A 21,429-nucleotide genomic window follows, 5' to 3' on the forward strand; every position below is an offset into this window, starting at 1 on the left:
ACAGAACAGATAACTGTCTTATCAGATCTGGGGCCCAGTAGAGCTAAGAGCCAGTTGGCCTCCATGCTTACTGCATATTCAACTTACACAGAAGCTCAAACCTTCTTGGAGCCCTCAGCAGGGAGCAGGTTGAGGGCTGACCTCCCCTGAGCCCTGAAGATACAGATACTGTCTTTCTGACTCTGGCAAATAAAGTGTGAAGGCCAGGTTTGATGGGGAGCCATGAGGGGGCTCACCCAGATGTCTGTGGGCTCTGCGGTTGTGACAGGCTGTGCCTTCTGGCCTTTGCTTGGAAAGGTAAGTATTTATGAATCCTCCCCAGGAGAAACTTCACTCAGATCCTGGCCTGGAGTAGGATTATGTGCCAGCCTTCGACAGGTGTGCATGTAAGCGTGCCTGTGCTAGGCCTGCGCTTGGCCCTGGGATGTCCCCACGTGAGACCTGATTACTTTTGTCCTTGCGTGAGGGGCCCAGCACCAATACGCTTTCCGATTGGTCTTAGAATTTTTACTTTACTTACTGTGGACACATCTCGAGCTGATCCTGCCCCTAAGCCTACCCTTGCCCACCTGCTCTGTGCCCTGTTCTCCATCTCCATGCCATATTTTGTTTTCTTGACTGCTTCCTGTAGAATGTTCCACCAGATTGTTTCCTGCCTCTCTCCCTCATGCTGATAACTTCCAAATTCTTTCACCTCAGTCTGCTTGTACTCACATGTTAGATTGAGTCATCTTCATAGCTCAGGTCTTTAGTGTTATTTCTCAGGAGGCAAGGACCACTTCACATGATGACAATGATTGTGTTGAAAGCTTTGGTCCAGTGTCAACACCAAGGAAGGGTGAGAGCCAGGGACTTTCCATTGGTTCTTAAATTTGGTCCCTGCCCATCTCTGTAAACATTTCCGTGTGCTGCCCCGTGATCTCCCTCCTGTCCCTCCGAGGCCAGGAATCTGCAATGGGGAAAGAGGGCTGCCTGGCCCTGCCCTTCAGTGGCCACATGGACTGTTTGGCTGCCTAGCTTTTCTCCAAAGTGGTCATTCTCCCTTTAGGGGAGAGAGCTATTCGGCAGTTTGTTTCTGCTTGTTTTCCCTTTTCACTGTTTTCCCTCATTTTCCTCTCATCCCTTTCATTTTCTTTCTTCTTCATTCCCCAACAGCTAAAACTTCGCTAATCTTTCATTTCCCTCCTTCTCTTCCATGTGGGTACAAGAGACTTTTCTCTGATATTTGTGACCTTTCTGTAGCCACTATAACCCACAGGATCATCTGTCTTCATCTGAAGCCCCATTCACATAACAAAATTGTTTCCTCTCCCCAGAGAGCTGATGGGCTCAGTTCCAGGGTCAGTGCAGATGACCACTTAGGAAAGACAAGTCACAGTAAGCAGGCCTGTGATATAATTCCATTTGTTGATATCTTTAGGGGACCCTTTATGAGATATGAGGTATTAGGAGAATATCTGTGGGCTGACACATAGTTAGGACTGGACTAGTACATTGGTTCAGCCAGGTCCGTTTTTGTTGGACACTTATGATTTCTCCAACTTTTGTGCACAGCTCTTAATTTCCAGAGTGTGAGTCTGTATGTGGACACCTTTAAGCAGCTCCCAGCCTCTTCATCACCTGGGACAAAGAGAGCACATTTAGCTGTGAATTCCATGATGTGGATAATCATAGCAGGTCAGACGCAGCTTAGCAGGTCTTGGATCCTGGAACAAGCTTCTGGACTGCAGAAGAGAACTAGCAGGTCAAGGAAGCTTCCCACAAAGCAGGTTAGAGGACCCTCCAGACAGCTGCCAGGTTCTTATTTGGGTATGTGTCACTTCAGCTTTCTAAACAGTACCTGCCTCGTGCAGAAAAGACTTCAACAACAGGCCCCTCTTTTATCTCCCTTGTTTTATTTTTAAAAATGAGAAGTGAGGTCAGAGAAGGCCCCAGAAAGAAAACAAGTGGGAATAGGGGCCAAGTGTGGGGGAAACTGAGGGGAAGGAGGGAGAAAAGGGCTGCAACTGGATTTAGGAACACACACAGTCCTCAGCTCCAGTCCCCTGATGAAGAAGGGGCCCTGAGGCTATGGCTCAACCCTGTTAATTCAGTTCAAAGGCTCCAGCCACATGGTGGGCTGTCATTCTCAAAAGCAATCCAGAGGAGCTTTTCAAGAGCCTGGGTGGCTGTGTTCCTATGGCTGACCTTCAGGCTAGTTCAACCTTAGCCAAGGGTCATGGGCGCAGCTCCCTTCCTGGTGCTTTTCTCTATCACCCCACCACCTCTGCTCCTGCCTTCCTTATTCCTTCTTGCATGAGAACTACAAACAAAAACAAAGTCATGTGACTCCTTTGTCCTCCTTTTATCTCCTCTGGTCTGTCTTGTCTCTGTCTTGTCTGTCTGTCCCCTCCATGTCTCACTCTCCGCAGAACCTCCACCAGCTAAAACAGATTCAAACCTTGAAGCAGATGAACGAGCAACTGCAGGCTGAGAACAGGGCCCTGACCCGAGTGGTGGCCCGGCTCTCGGAGCCCATCGAGTCCTCGGAAGCCCAGGAGCTCTAGCTCCTGCCCCTCTTCTCCACCTCACTTCCCTGCTCCGCCACTCCAGGCAGGTGTACTCTTCTTGTTGGTCCCAGAAGCTCCATGTGCATCCGTTCCATCACAGCGTCCATAGGCAGGTTCCTGTCAGAGTTGGTCATCTGGAGATGGAAGGAGCCAGGACTGAGGCCATAGAGTGGGACAGGACAGCCTAGGGAGGCGGGGAGACCTTGTCTGGCTGGTGGTGTGTTTGGTAAGATCAGCACATTACCTTCTTTTCCCCTAGAGACTGAACATAGATTTGCTCACTCAGCTGCCCATAGGTACCCACGTGTGTATACACATACCTCTGTATGTACACACACACATTTCTTTGGTGGGGTCATTGCCAAACTGAGATCGAGCTTTCTCAGTTTACAGCAACCCAAGTGCAACCTGGTCCCTGAAGCTGTTGGGTTTTGTCCTGGACTCCAGACTGTGGTTGGGCCTGGGGGAACCCAGGGCAGGGGCTCTCAGCTCTGGCTGCATGATAAAAACACTGGGGCACCTTTAACATATATAGTGCCTGTGCCTGCCCCCAAAGCATCAGTGGGTAGGTTGAGACCCAGGCACCGATATTTTTTCAAAGCTCTTCTGTCGATTCTTTTATGAAGCCAGAGTTGAGAACCACGGCCCTTTGGATACCAGGCAGAACTAACTCCCCACATCTGATGACATACTGGGCGGGGAGGACCATATCTGAAGGCTGGTGCTGTTCTGGCCAGCTCTACTACCAGCAAGAACATTCTCCATCTGCCATTTGACTAGGATTGGATAAGTTCTCTCGGCCTCCTCCGCAGTAGTCTTTGCCTTCCTCTCCCTCCTTGGGGGGCATTGCTCTCACCCATCACAATTCTCTGGGTCCTGGGGATGTGTTCCCCCACCCCCAGTGTGTAGGCTGTGAGGCAGGACACAGTCTGTCTAAACGAGATCCCCACATGGCCAGGCCGTCCCCAGTGCGGCCAGCTTTGCAAAGGAGATCACAGGCTATGGAGCAGAGAGCAGGGACTAATTTTCAACTGAGAACCAAAAAATGTGTTTGGCAAAGTAGAGCCTTTCCCTGGATGTGGATCTGAAAGACAAGCTCCCAGATAACTTGTTTTCCCGCCCGAAGATGGTGTGATGGAGTCACTGCTGAGAAGTTTCTCTCTGAAGTGAGTGTTTTTTCCAGCAACAATCTAGTTAGTCCTGACCAGGCCTGGTCTTGTTTCTGCCTCTTGGCTCATGTCTTAAGGGTGAGTAGCTGGCAGCTAGGTCAGAAGTGCCCAGATGACCAGAGGGTTGAGCTAATGTCCTGCTGTAGGTGCTGTCACACACAGAAAGAACATTGGAAGGGAAGTGCTACCACAGCCTGGCCCCCGGGCAGCTTAGCTACCCTGCTCACAGGACCATGTGTGAGGCCCAGACTCTGCTCTAAAATCAGCCTCAAGATTCCTAGAAAATTGGACTTGGGGTGAACCAGGAATCCTCAAAAGTGCCTCAGTTATTTTTAGTCTCCTTCTTTGTCCAAGATAGTATAAGATATAGGGCAAAACTAGATTTGATGCTTTCAGTGGTTAATAAGCATGGTAGCAGTGGTCTGAGGGCTTTCTATGTGCTTTCTCATTTATTCCCCAAAACTATCATTTTACATTTGGAAAAACCAAGTTACAGATGAAGTAACTTGCCCAAGGTCACTGAGAGAGTAAGTGATAGAAGCAGAATTCAGACCGTGTACCCAGGGTCCAGGGCCCAAGTCTGAGCCTGTGATGGGAGCCATGTGCACGTGTGGCTCAGAGCTTCAGCCTTTGTGAAGCGTGTGGTGTCAACAGTGAGAGAAGGGTCTACTGAACCACCACAGTGCACCCCAGCCTTGCAGCTGAGGGCAGCATTCTCAGCACCTGACTTCCTGTTGAAGGTCAGCCTCCCAAGAGCCGCTTAGCTGCCGGGAGCTGGCACATGATCTTCTGTAACGGGTCAGTCAGCAAATTGGGGCCCACCACTATGGCCCTTGAGCCATACAAATAGCTGGGAAAAAAATGAAAAGAGAAGGAATATTTTATGACACACAAAAATTATATGGAATCAAATTTCAGTGTCCAAAAAGACAGTTTTATTGGCCTTGAGCCGTGCTCCTTTGTTTACATATTGGCATTGTGTCTGTGGCCCTTTCAGGCTGCGCCAGAAGAATCCTAAAATATTCACTCTCTGGCCCTTTACAGGAAAAACCTGCTGACCCCTCCCAGAAGGAAAGATGACATAACTAAGCCAAACCGACAGTGTAGGCAAGAGAGTTTGCCTGCCTTTTTGGTTTTTTTGTTGTTGTTTTTAATAATTGCCTGGAGAAATCATCATATCTCCGTGTGTAGTGCAAACCACTTACCAACCAACTATAAGCAGGGCTCCCTCCCCACTTCCCAGATAGTTGAAAGCGAGGCAGCTCATGCAGGGCTCCTTGTGAGTCCTGTCACCCTACACCTGGCCTCACTCTGGGTCTCTGCAGCTTCAGGACCCCTACATCCTCTTCCTCTGTAACACATTCCTCATCAAAGGTTTTGATTACATCAAAGAAGTAATATTTGAGAAAACATAGTAGTTAATTTCGTTTATCCAAGATACTTCAACATCAAACTGTGGTAAACTGGAAATTTAGAAATTAAGAAAACTGACATCTGAGAGTTGAAATGATAAAGCTTTGTTAAACCTCCTTGTTTATAGTGCATTCACATATGTTCTTATTTAATCATTCTTTAACTTCAAGTGAGTATCAGATAACACTGTTCATTTCCTCCTCTCTCTTTTGAGAGTCAAGTTTATGAGGCTTTTTCCCCCTTGATTTCTACATTCCATTTCTTGTACTTTTTGACACTCCCTTAAGATGTCAGTTGTAGCATGTTGCAGCTGGGAAATTGCTTGTCCAATTTTTTTTTCAAAGAACTGAGTTCTCAATGTGGAAATAAATCACCAAGGCTCAACGAGTTGTTTGTACATTTTTTTTTTTTAGACAAGGGCAGCTCAGATCTGATTTGATGAGTTGCCAGCAGTGAAATGCAATCCACTGCCACATATAGCTTCTTCCCCGCCTATGGAAGCCTGTTATGGAAATGTGTATGGCTCTCAGGCTGCTGGCCCCAGGACGGGCATTGGAGAGCAGATATGGGAAGGCGAGGCATTTTGCAGCCATTGTGGGCTTTTTCCAAAACTCGTGGAATGCATTTCTGAGCACTCTGTTCTGGTAGTCAAGGCCACAGGGAGAGAGCAGCCAGGGCTCCTTTGATGGGGTTGGAAGAAGCAGAGGCAGCTCAAAGGACTGAGACTTCATTTTGATATTTCTGCATGGAAGTCCTCTTGGTAAATTCGTACATCACCTGCCTGCCTTCCCACCTCCTAGTAGTAGTAGGAATGCTGAGTGTCACAGCACAGTGTGTGTGTCAGCACACTACCTGTGGGCTGCACAGGGCCCCTGCTGTATGAGGAACGAGGGCAGGGATTTCTCTTTCTTAGACACAAAAATGGAAACCCGGAGAAGTTGCATGGTTTGTCTACGGTAATACAGATCATGAATGATGATGACAGTGCTGAGATTTCAGCTTCTGGACTCCGGTATTTTGTTTTCCACCCCACGTCCCATCTGTAATGAAGGAGTGATCTTTGGAGTCAAGCACACGTGGGTTCAGCATCAGCTTTGCCAGCTGCTTAACAGCTGGGTGCCTCGCACCAGTTATGAGACTCTTGATTTCCTCATCTGTAGTCATAAGGGTGAGAGCACCACAGACTCGTGAGGTGCTGATGAGACAGAGGAGACCCCCCCAGCACAGCCTCCCAGTAGAGGCGTTCAGTGATGTCTTCTCTTGTTCCCTGGTACAGTTCTTTATGCATCTGTGATGAGTACGTGTGTGCATACGCATATATATTTGCATAATTTAGCCTACATCTTCCATAAGAGATTGAGGAAACAGTTCTCTTCTTTCAGGTACAGTTAGCTCCCCTAAATGGTTAGTAGCAGAGCCAGAACCAGGACTAAACAGGCCTCATGACACCTGAACCAAGCGACCCTTTGCTGGGCACATGGCCTGCCACTCGGGTCCTGTAGGCTTGAATGACCAGTCAGTGGAAGGGCTTCTGCACTGAACAGGTGGATGTCGATGTTTGTGGCCTTTGTGGGGAAGAAGTTCACACCCTCTAACCTGACTCTCTGTTGCTGCCCCCAGGACACACACACACACACACACAGTGCCCTTATGAGAGTCTCACTGGGGTTCAGATGCACAACATGCCCGTCGAAGTGCCTGATCACGTATGAAGACGTGGTATCCAGGCGGGGGCTCGGGGCTGCGGTTTTTCCCTTTGTTTCACAAATTGGACGACACAATGTGTAACGTTCCAGGATGGCAGAACTGATGGAGTTGAAGTCCCCCCTCTCCCACCCTCCAGAGCGCCTATTTCCTGGAATGACAACCCCATCCCCTAAAACTGCTGATGAGGCCTCCTGGCCTCATCACTTCATAACTGTCCTTTCGTAACTGTCAATGGGAAGCTTTGGGGGAGAATAAATCTGTACATAGTGCTCTCTGTGCCTCTGCTCTGTGGTGACCAGATCCCTCAGCTCCCTGGGTTTTAGTGGTTGAAATTGGATACGTGTAGCATGACCAGCAAGAATTCTGGTGGATTCTATCCCAGAAGGCACCAGAAGAGGGACCCTTAAATCATCTTGTGGGTGTGATAGGAAAGCCGGCTTTTGCCCCTCTCCCCTGCACTCCTGTTTTGATGGCTGTGAAGCAGTGTCTTCTTTTAACTCTTTTCAGTTCCTTTCTGAATTCTTCCCTATGTCATCAGCAGCTCACTTGGGTACTCTCCCCAATTTCTCTAGACTAGAGGTGAGTTCAAGGGCAGAACCATTGAAAAAAGTTACTGATTCAGAAGAATGAAAGGCTATACGGTGTGGAACATGAAGGCTGCATACAAAGAAATAAGATATTATTGCTAAATATGCTAGTTCAAAAGATGGAGGAGCTGTGGTCTCCCTAAATATTAACGTTACCAGCTCAATAAATAGGAGTCAAGAGAACGTCATCCCTGGGAGAGGAGGTGGTGACAGTTCACTACATAAGCTTTCTCAGAAGGCCCTGCTCACCAGACTGGCCGGGCCTGGTCAGGGAGGCCACAGGAAGTGGTCGTGCTAGACGCTGACACATCTCCCTCTGTCACCCTACAGGTGTTAACAGAACTGAAATCTGACAACCAGAGGCTGAAAGATGAAAATGGTGCCCTCATCAGAGTCATCAGCAAACTGTCCAAATAGACTGGGCTCTGGCTTTAGGAGGGAATGCACGGCATTTGCTGCCCACCCCTCTTCTCCAGCCACTGCCTTCCAGCCAAAAGAAGTGACTGTCTGGTGGAAGGACAGCTCCCTGACCCGCCTCCAGTCACCTCTGCACTGTACATGTTTTCTCCTCTCAGTGCTCCGTGCCTCCTATACCCCCACCCCTGAGTTTATGACAGTTTAATTGAAGCATGATTGTGACCATTCGAGCCATGTGGAGAAGGCTTTGGGGCGTGCACCAGGCTCAGCTGTGGACCCCAACTTCTGCTGCTCAGTGCTTGTCCACATTGGATTTGGTCCAGACATGTAAGGCCTCTGCCCAAACCAGTGCCCCATGGCCTTTTACCCTGACCCAGGCCCTCTGGTGTAGGTGAGTCTAATGACGGCCACTCCAGGACCCTGACGGGATGCCAAGAGAAGCAGCAGGATATTGGAATAACCATCGGACAGCCTCTGGAACTGTGTGCACGTCAGATTCCAGGTGACAGCCACTGCACTGAGGGTTCTGCTAGTCTTCACCTCTCAGGAACTGACTGTTCTCTAACTCCCCACTGGTGTTACTGTTGTTTTTTCTGTCCACAACCCAGTAATATCCCTGCCTAGTCTTACCCCCTATTCCTCCCTCATGCCTAGTCCTCTCCCCAGGGCTTCATTTATTCCTCTCCTTTCCATCCTTTTATTTTCCTTTCTGCCTTCCCTCCACCCACCTCACCCCATGGTATAAAAGCCAGAACAGAGCGCCCCACCTCAGTTGTCTTTGGCCCTTATGGAAGATCATTTCTCCTGGGGCACTCTGGAGACAGGAAGAATTGCCTTGGTGGTGGTACCACCAGCCCCCTCCCTGTAAAGCCAGACCATGGCCTATGTCACAGCCTATTGTTCTCTTCTCCCACTTGTTTTCCTGCACAGTGGTTTTCTAAGAAAGTCCGGGCTCTGAACGCCCCATTCTGCCTCACCTCCCTTTGACCTTGTTTTCTTCTCTTCATTCTGGCTCCCACTCCTAATGAGAAATGAGGTCATTGCAAGGAGGCATGAGAGGGGCGGGCAGATTGATGGAGATGGGCTGGGGAGTGCAAGCAGGTTGGAAAGACATAGTGTAAGTAGAGTATCTGAGGACACTTACAACATTGTGGCAAAGAAGATGGAAGATGACAGCCCGTTGTGCTGTGAGAATGGTGGTGAATTTGATTATTTCTGGTGGCTAGATTTAGGGGAGGGACCTTTGTTTTCTTAGGAGCTAACAGGAGAAATGACTTCTTAATAGAAGTTTAAAGAGATAAGATACTTTCAGCCCATTGATGAGTCACGGAATCTTAGGGTGGCAAAGTCAGAGGCCCGCTGCCCCAGCTCCCACCCCTGGTCGAGGAGCCTCTGGCAGCTTCGCATTTATTACTCTTAAGTTGAGCAACTCTTTTTTTTTTTTTTTTTTTTTTTGTGAGGAGATCAGCCCTGAGCTAACATCCGCCAATCCTCCTCTTTTTTTGCTGAGGAAGACGGCCCTGGGCTAACATCTGTGCCCATCTTCCTCCACTTTATATGGGACGCCGCCACAGCATGGCTTACCAAGCAGTGCGTCGGTGCGCGCCCGGGATCCGAACCAGCGAAGCCCGGGCCGCCGCAGCGGAGCGCGTGCACTTAACCGCTTGCGCCACCGGGCCGGCCCCAAGTTGAGCAACTCTTAACAACCAGGAAGTCTTCCTGCTGTGAGTTGAGGTCTGACTGTGGATTCTCTGTCATCCATTGCCACCCTCCAGCATGACAGCCCTTCACGTGCGTGCACTTGGTGACTCCCCTGAACCCTGCTTCGAGCCGGTGTTTCCCAGTCCTGTAAGTCATTCCTCACGTGGCACACTTCTCCTGCCTGTCACACCGTGGCCGCCGTCCTCTGCACAGAAACAGCCTTTAAAATACCATGCCCAGACTTGGACAGATGGCTCCATTAATCCAGCACAGAATTAACCACTGGTTCTTGAGGATGACCCGTTTTCAGTACTTAACCCATTTGCTTTTTATAGGAGTTTTCTCCCTTGGTTGGTTTATTTTGAGTCTGCAGGTCATTTGCATCCTCCTCATCTTAAGGTTGCTGGTGATATTCAGGCTGGAGTGGTCCATTCTCTTAACATACAACACCTCTGTCCACTTTCTGTTTCTTTGCAGAAAATGACAATGCAGTTCTCTTGGGCCTCTGCAACATCATATGCTCTTTAAACCAGAAGCTATAATTCAAGATCCCAATTCCAAAGTAGGAAATATGTCTCCTCTGGCAAAATCCAATTTTTAGAGTATACAAAATTCTCTCTTCCATTTCCAACCATTTTCTGGAGAAGCTACTCTGATTAGGATTTTATCACGGGCACACTGTGAAGCTCAGTTCTCAGGGAATGCTGACTTAGAGTGAGGGGTTCATGCCTTCCACCATCAGCATTTCCTCCATTCTAGGGAGAGGGGAGTCAACACGAGGTGTTAACGTTGATGCGATTCCTCTGGCACATCCTGGATGTTGGGGAGGGAGGGGGTGGTTGCTGCCTCTTTCTCAGGAAAAGTGAATTATTAGGACAACATCTTGACCCTTTTTCATGAGGTACGCCAGGTAAAGGGGTTCCAGAGTGTTCCCTTAGGTCTGTTTCCAAGGTGTGGGGTAGGTTCTCAGAACTCCTAGGGTGATGTGTGTTCCTGCTTCACAGGGCCCTCTCACATTAAAGATGCTTTTATTGCCAGAAAGTTTTCCTTGTGATGAAAAACTTAACAAGCATTTCAATTTTAGGAATCCTGGATTCTGTGGCCATGAACTCATGAAAGAGTAAACCATCCTGAGTAATTTCAGGCACTTTCTCTTAGGCACTTCATTTTATTAGGCAGATAGACTCTGAATTCTGGTCTCTGTCCAGAGAATAAAGTACCATTTCTTCACACTGTGTTGACTGGAGCCCACGAGGCGATGGCTGTGGACCTGGTAACCAGCCGTGCACTCAGGTGCTGGCCTCCACAGGTCTCCCCACTGGTGCTGTTCGTCTCCCCAGGGCCCCCCCCCCCAGTCCTCACCTGCTGGTCAGGTGGCTCAGCTGCAGGATGCTGCAGGTCTGGCCAGCAGTTTGGGACTCAGGTCTGTCACTTTAGAGTCTTGACATGAAATATCAGAATGAGGAAGAGAAGGTTCCCGGCACAGCTTTACACCTCTGTTCTCATTAATTTGGTATTTTTCAAAACCAGCCACACCTTTGGGAGTAGTGGTTGGGCCATTCCAGAGATTCTCTGGCTGAAGCTTTGCCACTTCGCCTGTTTGTCTTTCGGGGACTGCTTGTCCTTTTGCAGAGTGCTTTCAGGTGTGATGATCCCCAGCCCCGCTTACAGGGGTTATGCAGACCTCGGGGTGTGGCCTCTCAGGAATCTGAAGAGCAGACCTGCCTGGACTCATTTATGCCCAGACTTCTCTGCTGGGCAGTTGCTGTTGACATTCCTGGAACCCCCTGTCCTCCTCTCCAGCTGCAGGGTGTGTGTGCTCCTCTGGTTTCTGTCCATCTCCCACTCCACATTTGAGACTATTTATTGCTCTGAGGCCACTGGTGAGGGAGGTTTCAGATCTCTGTTTTGGATCATTTCACCCACTTCCCTGCTCTAAACAAAACCTGGGCTTATCAGACAGTTCCACTCAGGAAGCAAGGAGGCTGAAACAGCCCTTACGAGCCTGTGGATCCCACACAAGTGTGTGTGGGCTACTGACTGCTGCTCTACCAGGGACTTAGCTGAGCCAGAGTTGAGAGAAGCAGAAACTCGCAAAGCCACGCATTGGTTCAGTCTCTGGATTCCTGGCCCCAGTGCAGCCTCTCCTACCCAGACAGACACTGTCTCCTCTCAAAAGGGCCAGTGTTTCAGTCCAGGGCACTGATGCAGAAGGAGGTCCTGACAGTCCTGGCACTCGTCACGAGGGGGGCCCGAGGGGAGCAGAAGCAGCCTGGAGAAGAAAGAACTATTTAAAGTGTCGCCAGTTATTCAGACTCCAGGCTGCTTTGCACCGCAAAAGGGCAAGCCTCAAGGACTCAGCAGCTAGGCCAAGAGGAAGGGGAATTCCTAGTTCCACCCACTGGTGAGCCCTGGTTCTGCTGGAGCTTAACAGTGAGGTAACACTCCCTGGGGCCTGGTGTCCTTTCTTCCGAGGTGCTGTCGGGACCCTTGTTCATGCCAGCACTGCAACCAGCTCTAGACACATAGTCATCAGTCATGGGTGGTCCCTGCCCAAATCCAGGTCCAATTTTAACCAAGATCTTGGTGCCCACACTGATTTTTAAGGCAGGTTTCAACCCTTCAAAGGATGAGAGTCCTCTGACAATAAGCAAGACAGCTTTGAAGGCAGAATTAGCAACGTGAAAGGCAGACCTGGAGGCAGAGCATCCAGATTCCAGGGCCAGCTCTTATCCTTATCAGCCCTGTGACCTTGGGAAATGTACCTCACCTGTCTGTAAAGTGCAGTCGGACTGGATATCCTTAAGATCCCTTCTAGGTGCAAAATTCTATGATTTATTTATTCCTAAGAAGATCAGAACATTTCTTAAACTCAGAATTTTTGCTCTTTCTAACTTAAGAATTCTTTGTTTTCTCCTGGATTCAAACTGTTTAACATCAGCGTGTCAAGGTTGACTCGCATCCTTGCTGGAAAGTGAATTTCGTACTGAGGGTAATTGCAATTGCTCTCTCTCCTAATGGCTTGGTAAGAATATTAAAACCTGCAGAGGTGGAAATTGGAGCTTGTGGGGAAGTGGATGGAAAGCAATTTGTTGCAGGCAGCCTTTGGACAAATTATTTTAATAGAGAATGGAGCTGCTGCTTCCTAGGTTTTCTCAGCTGCCTCTCCTCGGCCTTCTTGGATGTGGTCTCCATGGCTCTCAGCATCCCAACGGCAGACTGATGGCATTGCTGCCTAGCACCAGCTGGCTCCTAGTCTGTGGCTGAACTCCACCGTAGAGCAGCCAGAGCATTTTCCACAGCCTGTAGTCCCGCTGAGCTCCTCCTCTGGACTCGGGACTGTCAGAAGTAGGAGGTTCTGGTGCTGACCTTTAAGCAGGTCTGCAGAGGGGACTGCCAATGCAGCGAGAGTTTACAAACCCTGAGTCCACACTGCCATGTCGCGTGGAACAGCACTCGGCTCTCGAGACTCCTGCAGGACCAGGTGTGAATGGAAGGAAAGAGCAGAGCCCCTGGAGGTGGAGGCAGCCTGCATGCTGTGGTGGGAGAAGGCAGAAGGTCGGGGCGGCATACATGGAGCAGGATGGGGGCTGCGGGCACCGAGAGGAAGCAGAGCTTCCCATGGGAAAGTGAGTGCTCTCTCCCTGGTGCCTGCATCCTCAGCCGCCAGCTGAGTGGAGGTGGTAATCAGCTTCCCTAATGGGCATCAACAGTGCTCGGGAGCACTAGACCCTACCAAGGACAGCTATTGATCGCTTGTGTTCTGATTAGATTCGAAAATAGATCAACTTCATTGCAGCCCAGGAACTGTCGTTAAACTGTTCTAGGGAATGAGGTGGCCTCTGAGGGCTGAGAAAAACCAAATAGAGAACCCCAGCCAGCCAGCCAGCAGCTGCCTAGTAAAAGAAGAGGCGCTCACTCCTCCTCTGAGGCTTGTGGTTGAGGGGCAGCATTGAACCTAGGAATGGCTTGCAACCCAGGGTCCCGGAAGCCCCTCCTTGGGAAGAACTGTAGGGAGTAAGTGGGTATGTTAAAGACAGACACTCTTGATGAATGTTCTGGTCTTACCTTAAAAGGTTTGACAGTTGGGGGATTACTCTTGCCTCTAGCCTGTGTGCATACATATGCACATTTGCTGGGATGGAGCTTTCAGAACGAAGTCTGGCGAATTCTTGGTTAACCAATTTTATCCAAGTGTATTATTCTGTTAACTCACATCTTTTGCTTTTGCCCTTCCCTACAATCCCCTAAAGGACTGCTTTCTGAGCCGTTCTCCAATTCATCTGCTTATCATTTTGGGCTGTGAATCTGCCAGAGTGGTGTTTTCTGTTATTTCTCCAAATTTTTCCCTAATGCTTCCAGTAAACGTTTTCTTGGGTGGCCCTTGAAGGTGAGTGACAGCAGGATGCTCTCATGTCCTTCCAGAGTAAACACACCTTCCTTTCCTCTCTCATCTCCCTCCACATTCTTGATTCCTTTTCTCACTTGGAGCTGATGGTGCTTAGAGAGGAGCGTTTCCATGAGTCGGCCAAGAGTCCTGGAGGAGTTCCCTCCACCAGCCCCTCTTCCAGTTCCAGAGTCCCTGGCTGTGCTGGCTGCTCCATGGGCTGGCTGGGGAGACCTGGGCAACCATGTCTAGCTTACTCAGTCTTGTCCTGAGAGGTTTGACTGTTTCCAGCTAGAGACAGTGTGTCTTCTCAGACAGAAACCTGGACGGTGTGTCAGTGCATCTGGGGGCAGCCACTCAGCCCATTGCTGCTTTTAGGGGAAGATTCAGGAAGGGCACACAGACTGCCGAGCCTCTTATGCCGCCAGTGTTCCCGCAGAACCAGAACCGGGGACGAGCGCAGATCCTGAACAAGGGACATGCTAGGCTAGCACTCGCTAGACTCTGCCTGCCTGTGCGTCACTGCCCTTGCCTTTTCTCTCCCCACACCGCTGAAATGGGACAGAGTCTAGCCTGTCCTCTGGGGAGGAGAGGCCAGATGACGAGTGGGTTGGAGGAAGAAGGACACGTGTTCAGGCACAGAACACTGGGTGGCGGGCTGTGGGGCTCGGATTGGTTCTGGGAGCAGGCAGCAATCCAAAATCCCCCCTCTTGTACCCAGCATCCCATGAGCCCTTGAAAGGTTGGGGCTACCACCTGCTGGCACCCCAAGTAGGGCCGTCATCGCCCTGAAGAGGGAAGGAGATGCTCCCCCTGGCTTCCCTGCCATAGGGAAGATACAGCCAGGCCTCACCTGGTGGCTCAGAGTCAGGCCTCGTGCTGACCTCCCTTCCCGTGCCTCTGCCTTGACCTGGAACATCGGGGGTGAAAAGAGCTCATGGAACCACCCAGGGTCCCCACACTGCTCCCATTCCAGGGGCAGCATTTGTGTCTTTTCTCCACTCCGCCCTTCACCCTCGACCTTCCTTCCACCATTAGAGCACCAGATGTAAGTGGTCTTCAGCTGAGTTGTGCAGATTGGCTTCAGTGTGATGTAAATACACCTGGGTGGGATGAGGGTGTTTAGGGAGGGGAGCCAGATTCGCTTTGTGAACTGAATGTATTTTTATGCAATTTTGAGTGGCCTTTCAACCCTGAGATGAATGATTTTGTTTTACTGGTTGTTATTATACAGTATTATTAAGTATTCTGTGTTTGAAAGTTTGGGAATAATAATATTCACATGTGTATGATGCCTGTAAACACAACAGTATTTATAAATGAGTAAATAAAACCGTGTTTTAACTTTGTGACTGTCTTCACAGTTTAGGAAATGAGATTTAGAGCATCTCACATCTGGGGCATTCTATTGCAATTTTAGGTCAACATCTTTGCCTTTGGGGACTTCACTGTCCTGCCTGTGTCCCAGGGATAGCCACAAGTGAGTCACCATCATTGAGAGCAAGGTCTCTGGAGCCAGGCCAGGAAGAAGCCTAGATTGAAGGTTCAAAAGACCCTAAGAAGGAATCCAGGTTCCCAGTTTCAGATGACTAGGAGTATGGTTGTTTCTCTGGAGACAGAGAGCAGAGCCCAGTGACAAGTTGAGCCCATCTTGAGGAACACTGTGACACTCCTACATGGGAAGTGGAGGTCCAGAGAGGTGGTGGTTCCCTTGGCCTCCTGGAGTCTCCTGGCGTTCACTCTCAGCCTTCTGCTGTATGCACATGGGCTCCACCAGGTGACATGTGATTCAGGAGAGCCAAACTACTCCAGAGCTCCAACCTTAAGGCAGCTAACTCGGGTTATTGGAGGTTAACCCCAGCAAAGGAGCCATGCCCAGGGAGGAGGCTGTTCAGCCCGCTGGCAGGTTTGCAGGGGACTGGCCAGGCCTGACATTACTCAGCCAAGGTTCGGGGCTGGTTTCTCCATCCAGCAAGCCCTGTCCCCGGCTTTGCTCAGCCCTGTTCTGTGCCAAGCGGAAATCCCTGGTCACTGACGGTGCAAGCACAGGGCGGTCAGGGAGGGGAGATTCTTTTCCCCTGCTGTCACCCAGCTGCTTGTAGCCTGAGCAGCAGCAGAACAAACACACATGATGTCACGGGTGAAGAGTTCAGACCTGTCCCAGGGCACAAAACAGACAAAGAAGCCTGTCTGATGCGAGGGCTTCTAGACCATCATTTCTCCTCCTGTGCCCCCGCTGGACCTGGAGAGGACTGCAAGACAGTGTCACCCAGGGCCACGTGGCCCAGCTTCCCCCAAGGGGAAGAGCCCGCAGCAGAGAGAGACCCCACCGCTACATCCCCGGTCCTTGCACAGCCACCAGCGGAGGAACTAAAGCCGCAGGATCTGCCTTGCCTTCCCTGAGGCCCACCTCCCACCCGCCCAGAGGCGTGCCGCCATCGGCCGAGGCCGGGGTCTCACAGCCTGTGTCACACTCACAGAATGGCAGCGCTTGCCTGTCCCATGCGAGGAGACAGGCCCACAGGTTGGAGTGGGAACTGGGAAAGGAGTTGAGCCTTTCCAGGTCTTGGGGGCAATGCTGCCCTACTTTCTCTTTCCTTAAAAATGCTGAAGCCTTAACATCTTTGCCTCAGAAGTCAAAGACATGTGAAGTTGGTTGCAATGGGGCAATTGAGGACTTTGTAGAAATTCTCACTTGTCAAACTGCCACATCCCTGGGCCAGCCTCCCTGTTACTGGGCTCAGACCCTGGCTGTTCCCCCAGCCCAGCTCTACAGGAGGGGACTCAAGGACCCGGTCCACCCCAGCCTCCCAGAGGACACTCCCAGCACCACCACCTGTGCCCCAGAGAAGCTGTCATGGAGATTGTGTCCCCCACACCCACCACAGCATGCAGGTCTGGTCTCCCCATCCCCAAGAAAGGATGGGCCTCGGGCCCCTTGTGCTGCCTCTCTTAAGGCAGACTCTCGGCTGGAGGCCAGAGCCTCAGAACTGTCTGCCCAGCCTCACCCACCACGCTGACACTCGAGGACTGCTCCTGCCTGCCCATCTCCCAGCCCAGCCACAACAACCAGGGACGCCCCCCACCCCTGGGTTTCTTTCAGCTCATTTCTTTAATAAGGAGACGCAGCTCGTTACAAAATAACAATTCGACAAGAGATCAGACAAGAACAACAGAGTCCACATGAGGGGGTGTGGAGAGCATTGCCAAGCAGAGGGGGACGGGGGCGGGGAGGCCAGGCCTGCACGTGTGTCCTTCCCGTGAAGACGAAGGCAGGGGTCCTGATGGGGCTGTGCATCCCAGGGGTGACCTAGTTTTGAAGTTTTCAGATCCCCAGGATTTCAGAAAGCAGCAAGTCCAATCCTTAGACAGGAGGAGTCCTGACGGCTGAGGTGGGCGGATGAAGCTCGGAGCCTGCGAACGCTCTGCCGCGTCACCTGACCTGACCCGCAGCTCTTGCCTCGTCTCTGGCTCTGCTGTGGTTGTGAAGAGTGCGGGGGGTCCCAAAGAGAGCTGGAGGGAGGAAGATGTCTTCCCTCCACCCCTGTAAGCACCTGATCCCAGCCCGCTCGACGGTCCCTCTGCTTCCCCTTTTCATGTCGCAGCACAAAGACCCCTGGGACTTCTGTGTGCTCACGAGTCGTGGTTTGTAAGCGCAGAGCCCACCTCGCCACCTTGGCCTGTCGGACACCCCCCCCCACCCCGCCCTCACATCCCTCCTTCCTCGTGCTCGCCACCTTTGCCATGCCTGAGGCCTCCTGGGTCCTTCTCATGACTTGTCTGCCCTCGTCGGGGGCCCAGGGCCAGGGGCTGCGGGCTGGAAGCAACTTGTCTTCCTTGGTTCTACGCTATGGCTCAGGACCTGGAGAGTCCCCAGTGCCCCCTCCCCACCTCTCGACCACGGGGAACACCTGGCTGAGGCTGCTCTGGGAGCCGATGGGAGGGTCTGTGGGAGTCTCTGCTCTGAGCGCTCCTGCCCACCACCCTCCAAGGAGCTGGGCAGCCTCCTGCCACTCTCTTTGGGGTGCTCTCTGTCAGACTGCAGGAGGAAGCTCTTGGGAAGAGCTTCAGCCACTGTGCCCCCAGCTGCCCCCAAGAGTGCCTGCTCCACTGCCATTCACGGACCCTGGCCCCGTAGTGTTAGGTAAGCGGGTTGGTTCTGTCAACCCAGAGTGGTAAGGGGGCCTGGCCGCTCCTGAAAATCCTGGTTCTTCCACAGGGCCCCCAGGAAAGGTCTCCAAAACTGGGGGCCCCACCACTGCTGAGTCCACACGAGCGTGGAGACAGACTTGGGACCCAGGTGGAAGAAGCCAGCTTGCGCAGGGCCAGCAGGGGATGTCTCCAGAGGCCCCACGAGAAGCCCTGGACACCAGTGTCCTCATGATACGGGGCTGAAGGAACAGGAAGAGTGACAGGTGAGCCCTTCACAAGTGTTTTGTGGGGAGCCAGTCAGAGGAACCTGAGGGCCATCTCCAGCAGGAGGCCCCTTTATGGCTTTTCAGTGAATTCACACAGTGGGAGCAAGGGGCACACCACGCATACACACGGGACACAGAAGCTACCGGGACACCAGACACCAGGCCGGACACTGCATGGTGCACCAAGGGTCGGCTCTGCAGATGGATGCGCAGCAGGTGACGGGGACAGGCCTTCAGGGTGCCAGCAGTCCTCCAGCGTGCCCATCGGTGGGGCTGGCGTCCAAGCTGGAAATCGGCTCCCGTCAGCAAAGGGCTCCCACGAAGGATCCCAATGGGGTGAGGCCGGGGTGGAGCTGAGAGACAAAGACTTTACACGACATAAAATCGAAGGAGCAGCCTCAACAGTTGTGTAAAATGGGTTTGGGGTTGGGGAGCAGGGACTCTGAGCATCGCCATGCGGCTATTTACAGGAGTTAGAGACATGCATCTCGTGTCAACAAGATTCGGTTCATGTGTTTATAGAGAACTATCTTCACTTATGTGTAACTAAACGCACGTGGAGGGGGTTGGGTGAGGCTCAAATGGCTTCAGAAGGTTCTTGTTTTGTTGCTTAAAAAATAAAGTATATTCATGTGTCTTCAAGTCACAGTGTCCCCTCCTAAGTATTGCAGCCCGAAAAACAGGGTAAGTAAAATCCTGGTGTCCAGTCTCCAGCCCCCTGGGACTGAGGGGGAGCTGGCAGAAGTAGCCGTAGGACAGGCTTACTGGAGACACCCAGGATGGTCAGTTCAACTTTAATTTCAGGTAAACAACAGTCCTTTTAGTATAGACTGTCCCACATGTTGCCTGGGACACACCATTCTTTAAAATTGTGTATCTGAAATTCAGATTTAACTGGGCATCCTGTATTTTTATTTGCCAATCTGGCAGCCATGTCATGGGGCTCTGGCCCACCAAGATCGGGCCTTGGGTCTCGTCCCTGTCTGCCACCACCCAGGGCTCTGAGAAAGGGCCCCGCCAGCCTGAGGCTGAAGGTGGGGACAGCATGGAGGGTTGGAGGGTAGTTCCTGGCTGACTCTCTTCCTACCTTTCAGGGGAGACATACAGGGACAGCCTGTCTCTAAAGTTGGGCGAGACCAAGAATTAACCTAGGCTATCAAGGGACCTACGTAGACCCTCTCACTGCCGACCACGGGGGGTTTCTCAACCCCTCTGCTCACGCACACGCCCCCGCACAGAGGCAGGTCCACCGGGGGTTTTACCCACAGGGTAAAAGGCCTCTCGGGCTGCAAGTTCTCACTCCCAAAGTCTATTCTAGAGAGAGGCTGCAGCAACCTTTTCTCTCTCGCTGGAGTCCTAGGCCAGCAAAATCATCCCAAACTGAGTCTGCAGAAACACAAGCTACGTATGGTTTCCTGGGGAGGGAACGGTCAGGGTCTGAGACTGAGGTCTAATCCCTATTGCCCTGTCCTCCAGCTGAGGGTCCTGCTCATTGCTGCCCAGGCTGATCTAGTGTGCTCTTTACCCAGCCTGCCCCAGGCCTCAGCTCCACTGCCAAAGTCCAAGAAGCTGCTGATGGCTCTGGCAGAGTTGGTTTCCCTTCTGGAATGGTTATGCAGGGAGAAAACAGCTTTCTGGTGTCACCCCGCATTTCTGGGAGGGATTGGTTTGGGTTTTCATAGCTCAGTCCCTTTGTGAAAAGTCACCTCTATACCACTTTCCTCTCTGTGGAATAGACTTTGGGAGTGATAACTTGCAGCCCCAGAGGCCTCCAGGACTCCTCACTAGCTAGACCCTAACTCCATCCTGCTCAGGGCCTATACCCCAGCGCCCTGACCTGCCCAGAAATAAGCCTGCATGGCAGTGAGGGCTCACAGGATGCTCTGTGGTCTGGGTAACATCAGCCCTCGGGTGTAGAAAACTTACAGGCATAAGTGTTTCTCTGCCTCGTTCATGGACCTTGATTGATGCCTTCTGCTAGGATGGCTCATCTGGGCCAAGGTCCCGTCCCAGGACCAGCCAGAACCTCCCCACACTCAAGTCTCTCCCTGGCTCTACACTGGTGCCAACACTCAGTCTCTCCCAGCCTATCTCCACCCACAAGGCTGCTCACCAGAGGGGGGCCCAGAGTAATAGAATCCAGCCCCTGTCTCCAGACACTTGGACACCCAGCCACCAGAGATGCCTACCATTTCCTTCCCTTCCTGTCAGAATAGTGGCAAATAGTGGGCTCTGGACGGGCTGAATGAGGTTCATGGGCAGAGAAGAATCCCAGGTGGTAGAAAGTGGATTGGGAAAGGGCAAAAGAATGAAGCTGGAGGGGATGAGATGGACACGGAGGGTCTATGAACAAGGTATGTGGGGCATGGTGAGGAGAATGAGTGTGGGGAGAGAGACCCCAAGAAAGCACCAAAATCCCACAGCTCTGGGGATGAAAGAAGAGTCCAGTGACTTCCGATGTCCATACCAGGGTATCCTACCCTGCAGTCACCTAGATTCTGAAGGCACCCTATTGTCCTACAACCCTCTACCATGACCACAACTCTGGTCCCAAGGAGCAAAGCTCATAGTCCTTGTCAGAGTCCTACCTTCTCATCATCAAGTACACACACACACTGTCCATAAAAAATAGCTTCTCCTGAACCAAGGGCCACTAGCAAGAAGGAGAAGGGTCTCTGAGAGACAAGCAAGGCTGGGCCCTGCTTCCCAGTCTGTTTCTGGTGGAAGTGCTCCCTCACCCCCACCCCAACAAAACACATGGCAAAGCAAACACAAAACAACCCTCTCCTTTCTTTTAGTGAAATAAAAAGACACTCTGCACCTTCTCCATGCTGGATCCTCAAAGCCTGATTCTCTCCAACACTGTCCATCTGTGTCAGGTGCCTGCAGGAAGCTGAGGTGGCCCAGACAGGGCAGGACAGGAAGTGCTGCCATTTTTGCTGGAAAAGAGATCCCCAGGCTTCTGGGGAAGCCGTGAGAATTCTGAGGTGAAGAAATGACAAGGACCTGAGGGCTTCATGGATGGAAGAGAGAGGCTGAAGGAAGGGACACGAGGTCAGGAGGAAGGGGATGAAGGGAAGA

General features: G+C 51.5%; 1 protein-coding gene across 9 annotated transcripts in view; it reads left to right on the forward strand.

Moving 5' to 3' along the window:
- PPP1R12B (protein phosphatase 1 regulatory subunit 12B) overlaps window positions 1–9,270 on the forward strand; it is a 215,298-nt gene extending 206,028 nt beyond the window's left edge. For 8 of the 9 annotated variants that reach the window (XM_058533822.1, XM_058533823.1, XM_058533824.1 and 5 more), the window contains one exon: window positions 7,756–9,270. In XM_058533822.1, the coding sequence (XP_058389805.1) occupies window positions 7,756–7,842 (87 nt within the window). In that variant the 3' untranslated portion in view covers window positions 7,843–9,270. Of the gene's footprint in view, window positions 1–2,411; window positions 3,172–7,755 lie in introns of those variants that run through there. The other variant, XM_058533835.1, reaches the window with a different exon arrangement.
- The last annotated feature ends 12,159 nt before the right edge of the window (window positions 9,271–21,429 follow it).

The sequence above is a fragment of the Diceros bicornis genome, chromosome 38 (genome assembly GCF_020826845.1).
Source record: "Diceros bicornis minor isolate mBicDic1 chromosome 38, mDicBic1.mat.cur, whole genome shotgun sequence".
Classification (NCBI taxonomy): Eukaryota; Metazoa; Chordata; class Mammalia; order Perissodactyla; family Rhinocerotidae; genus Diceros; species Diceros bicornis.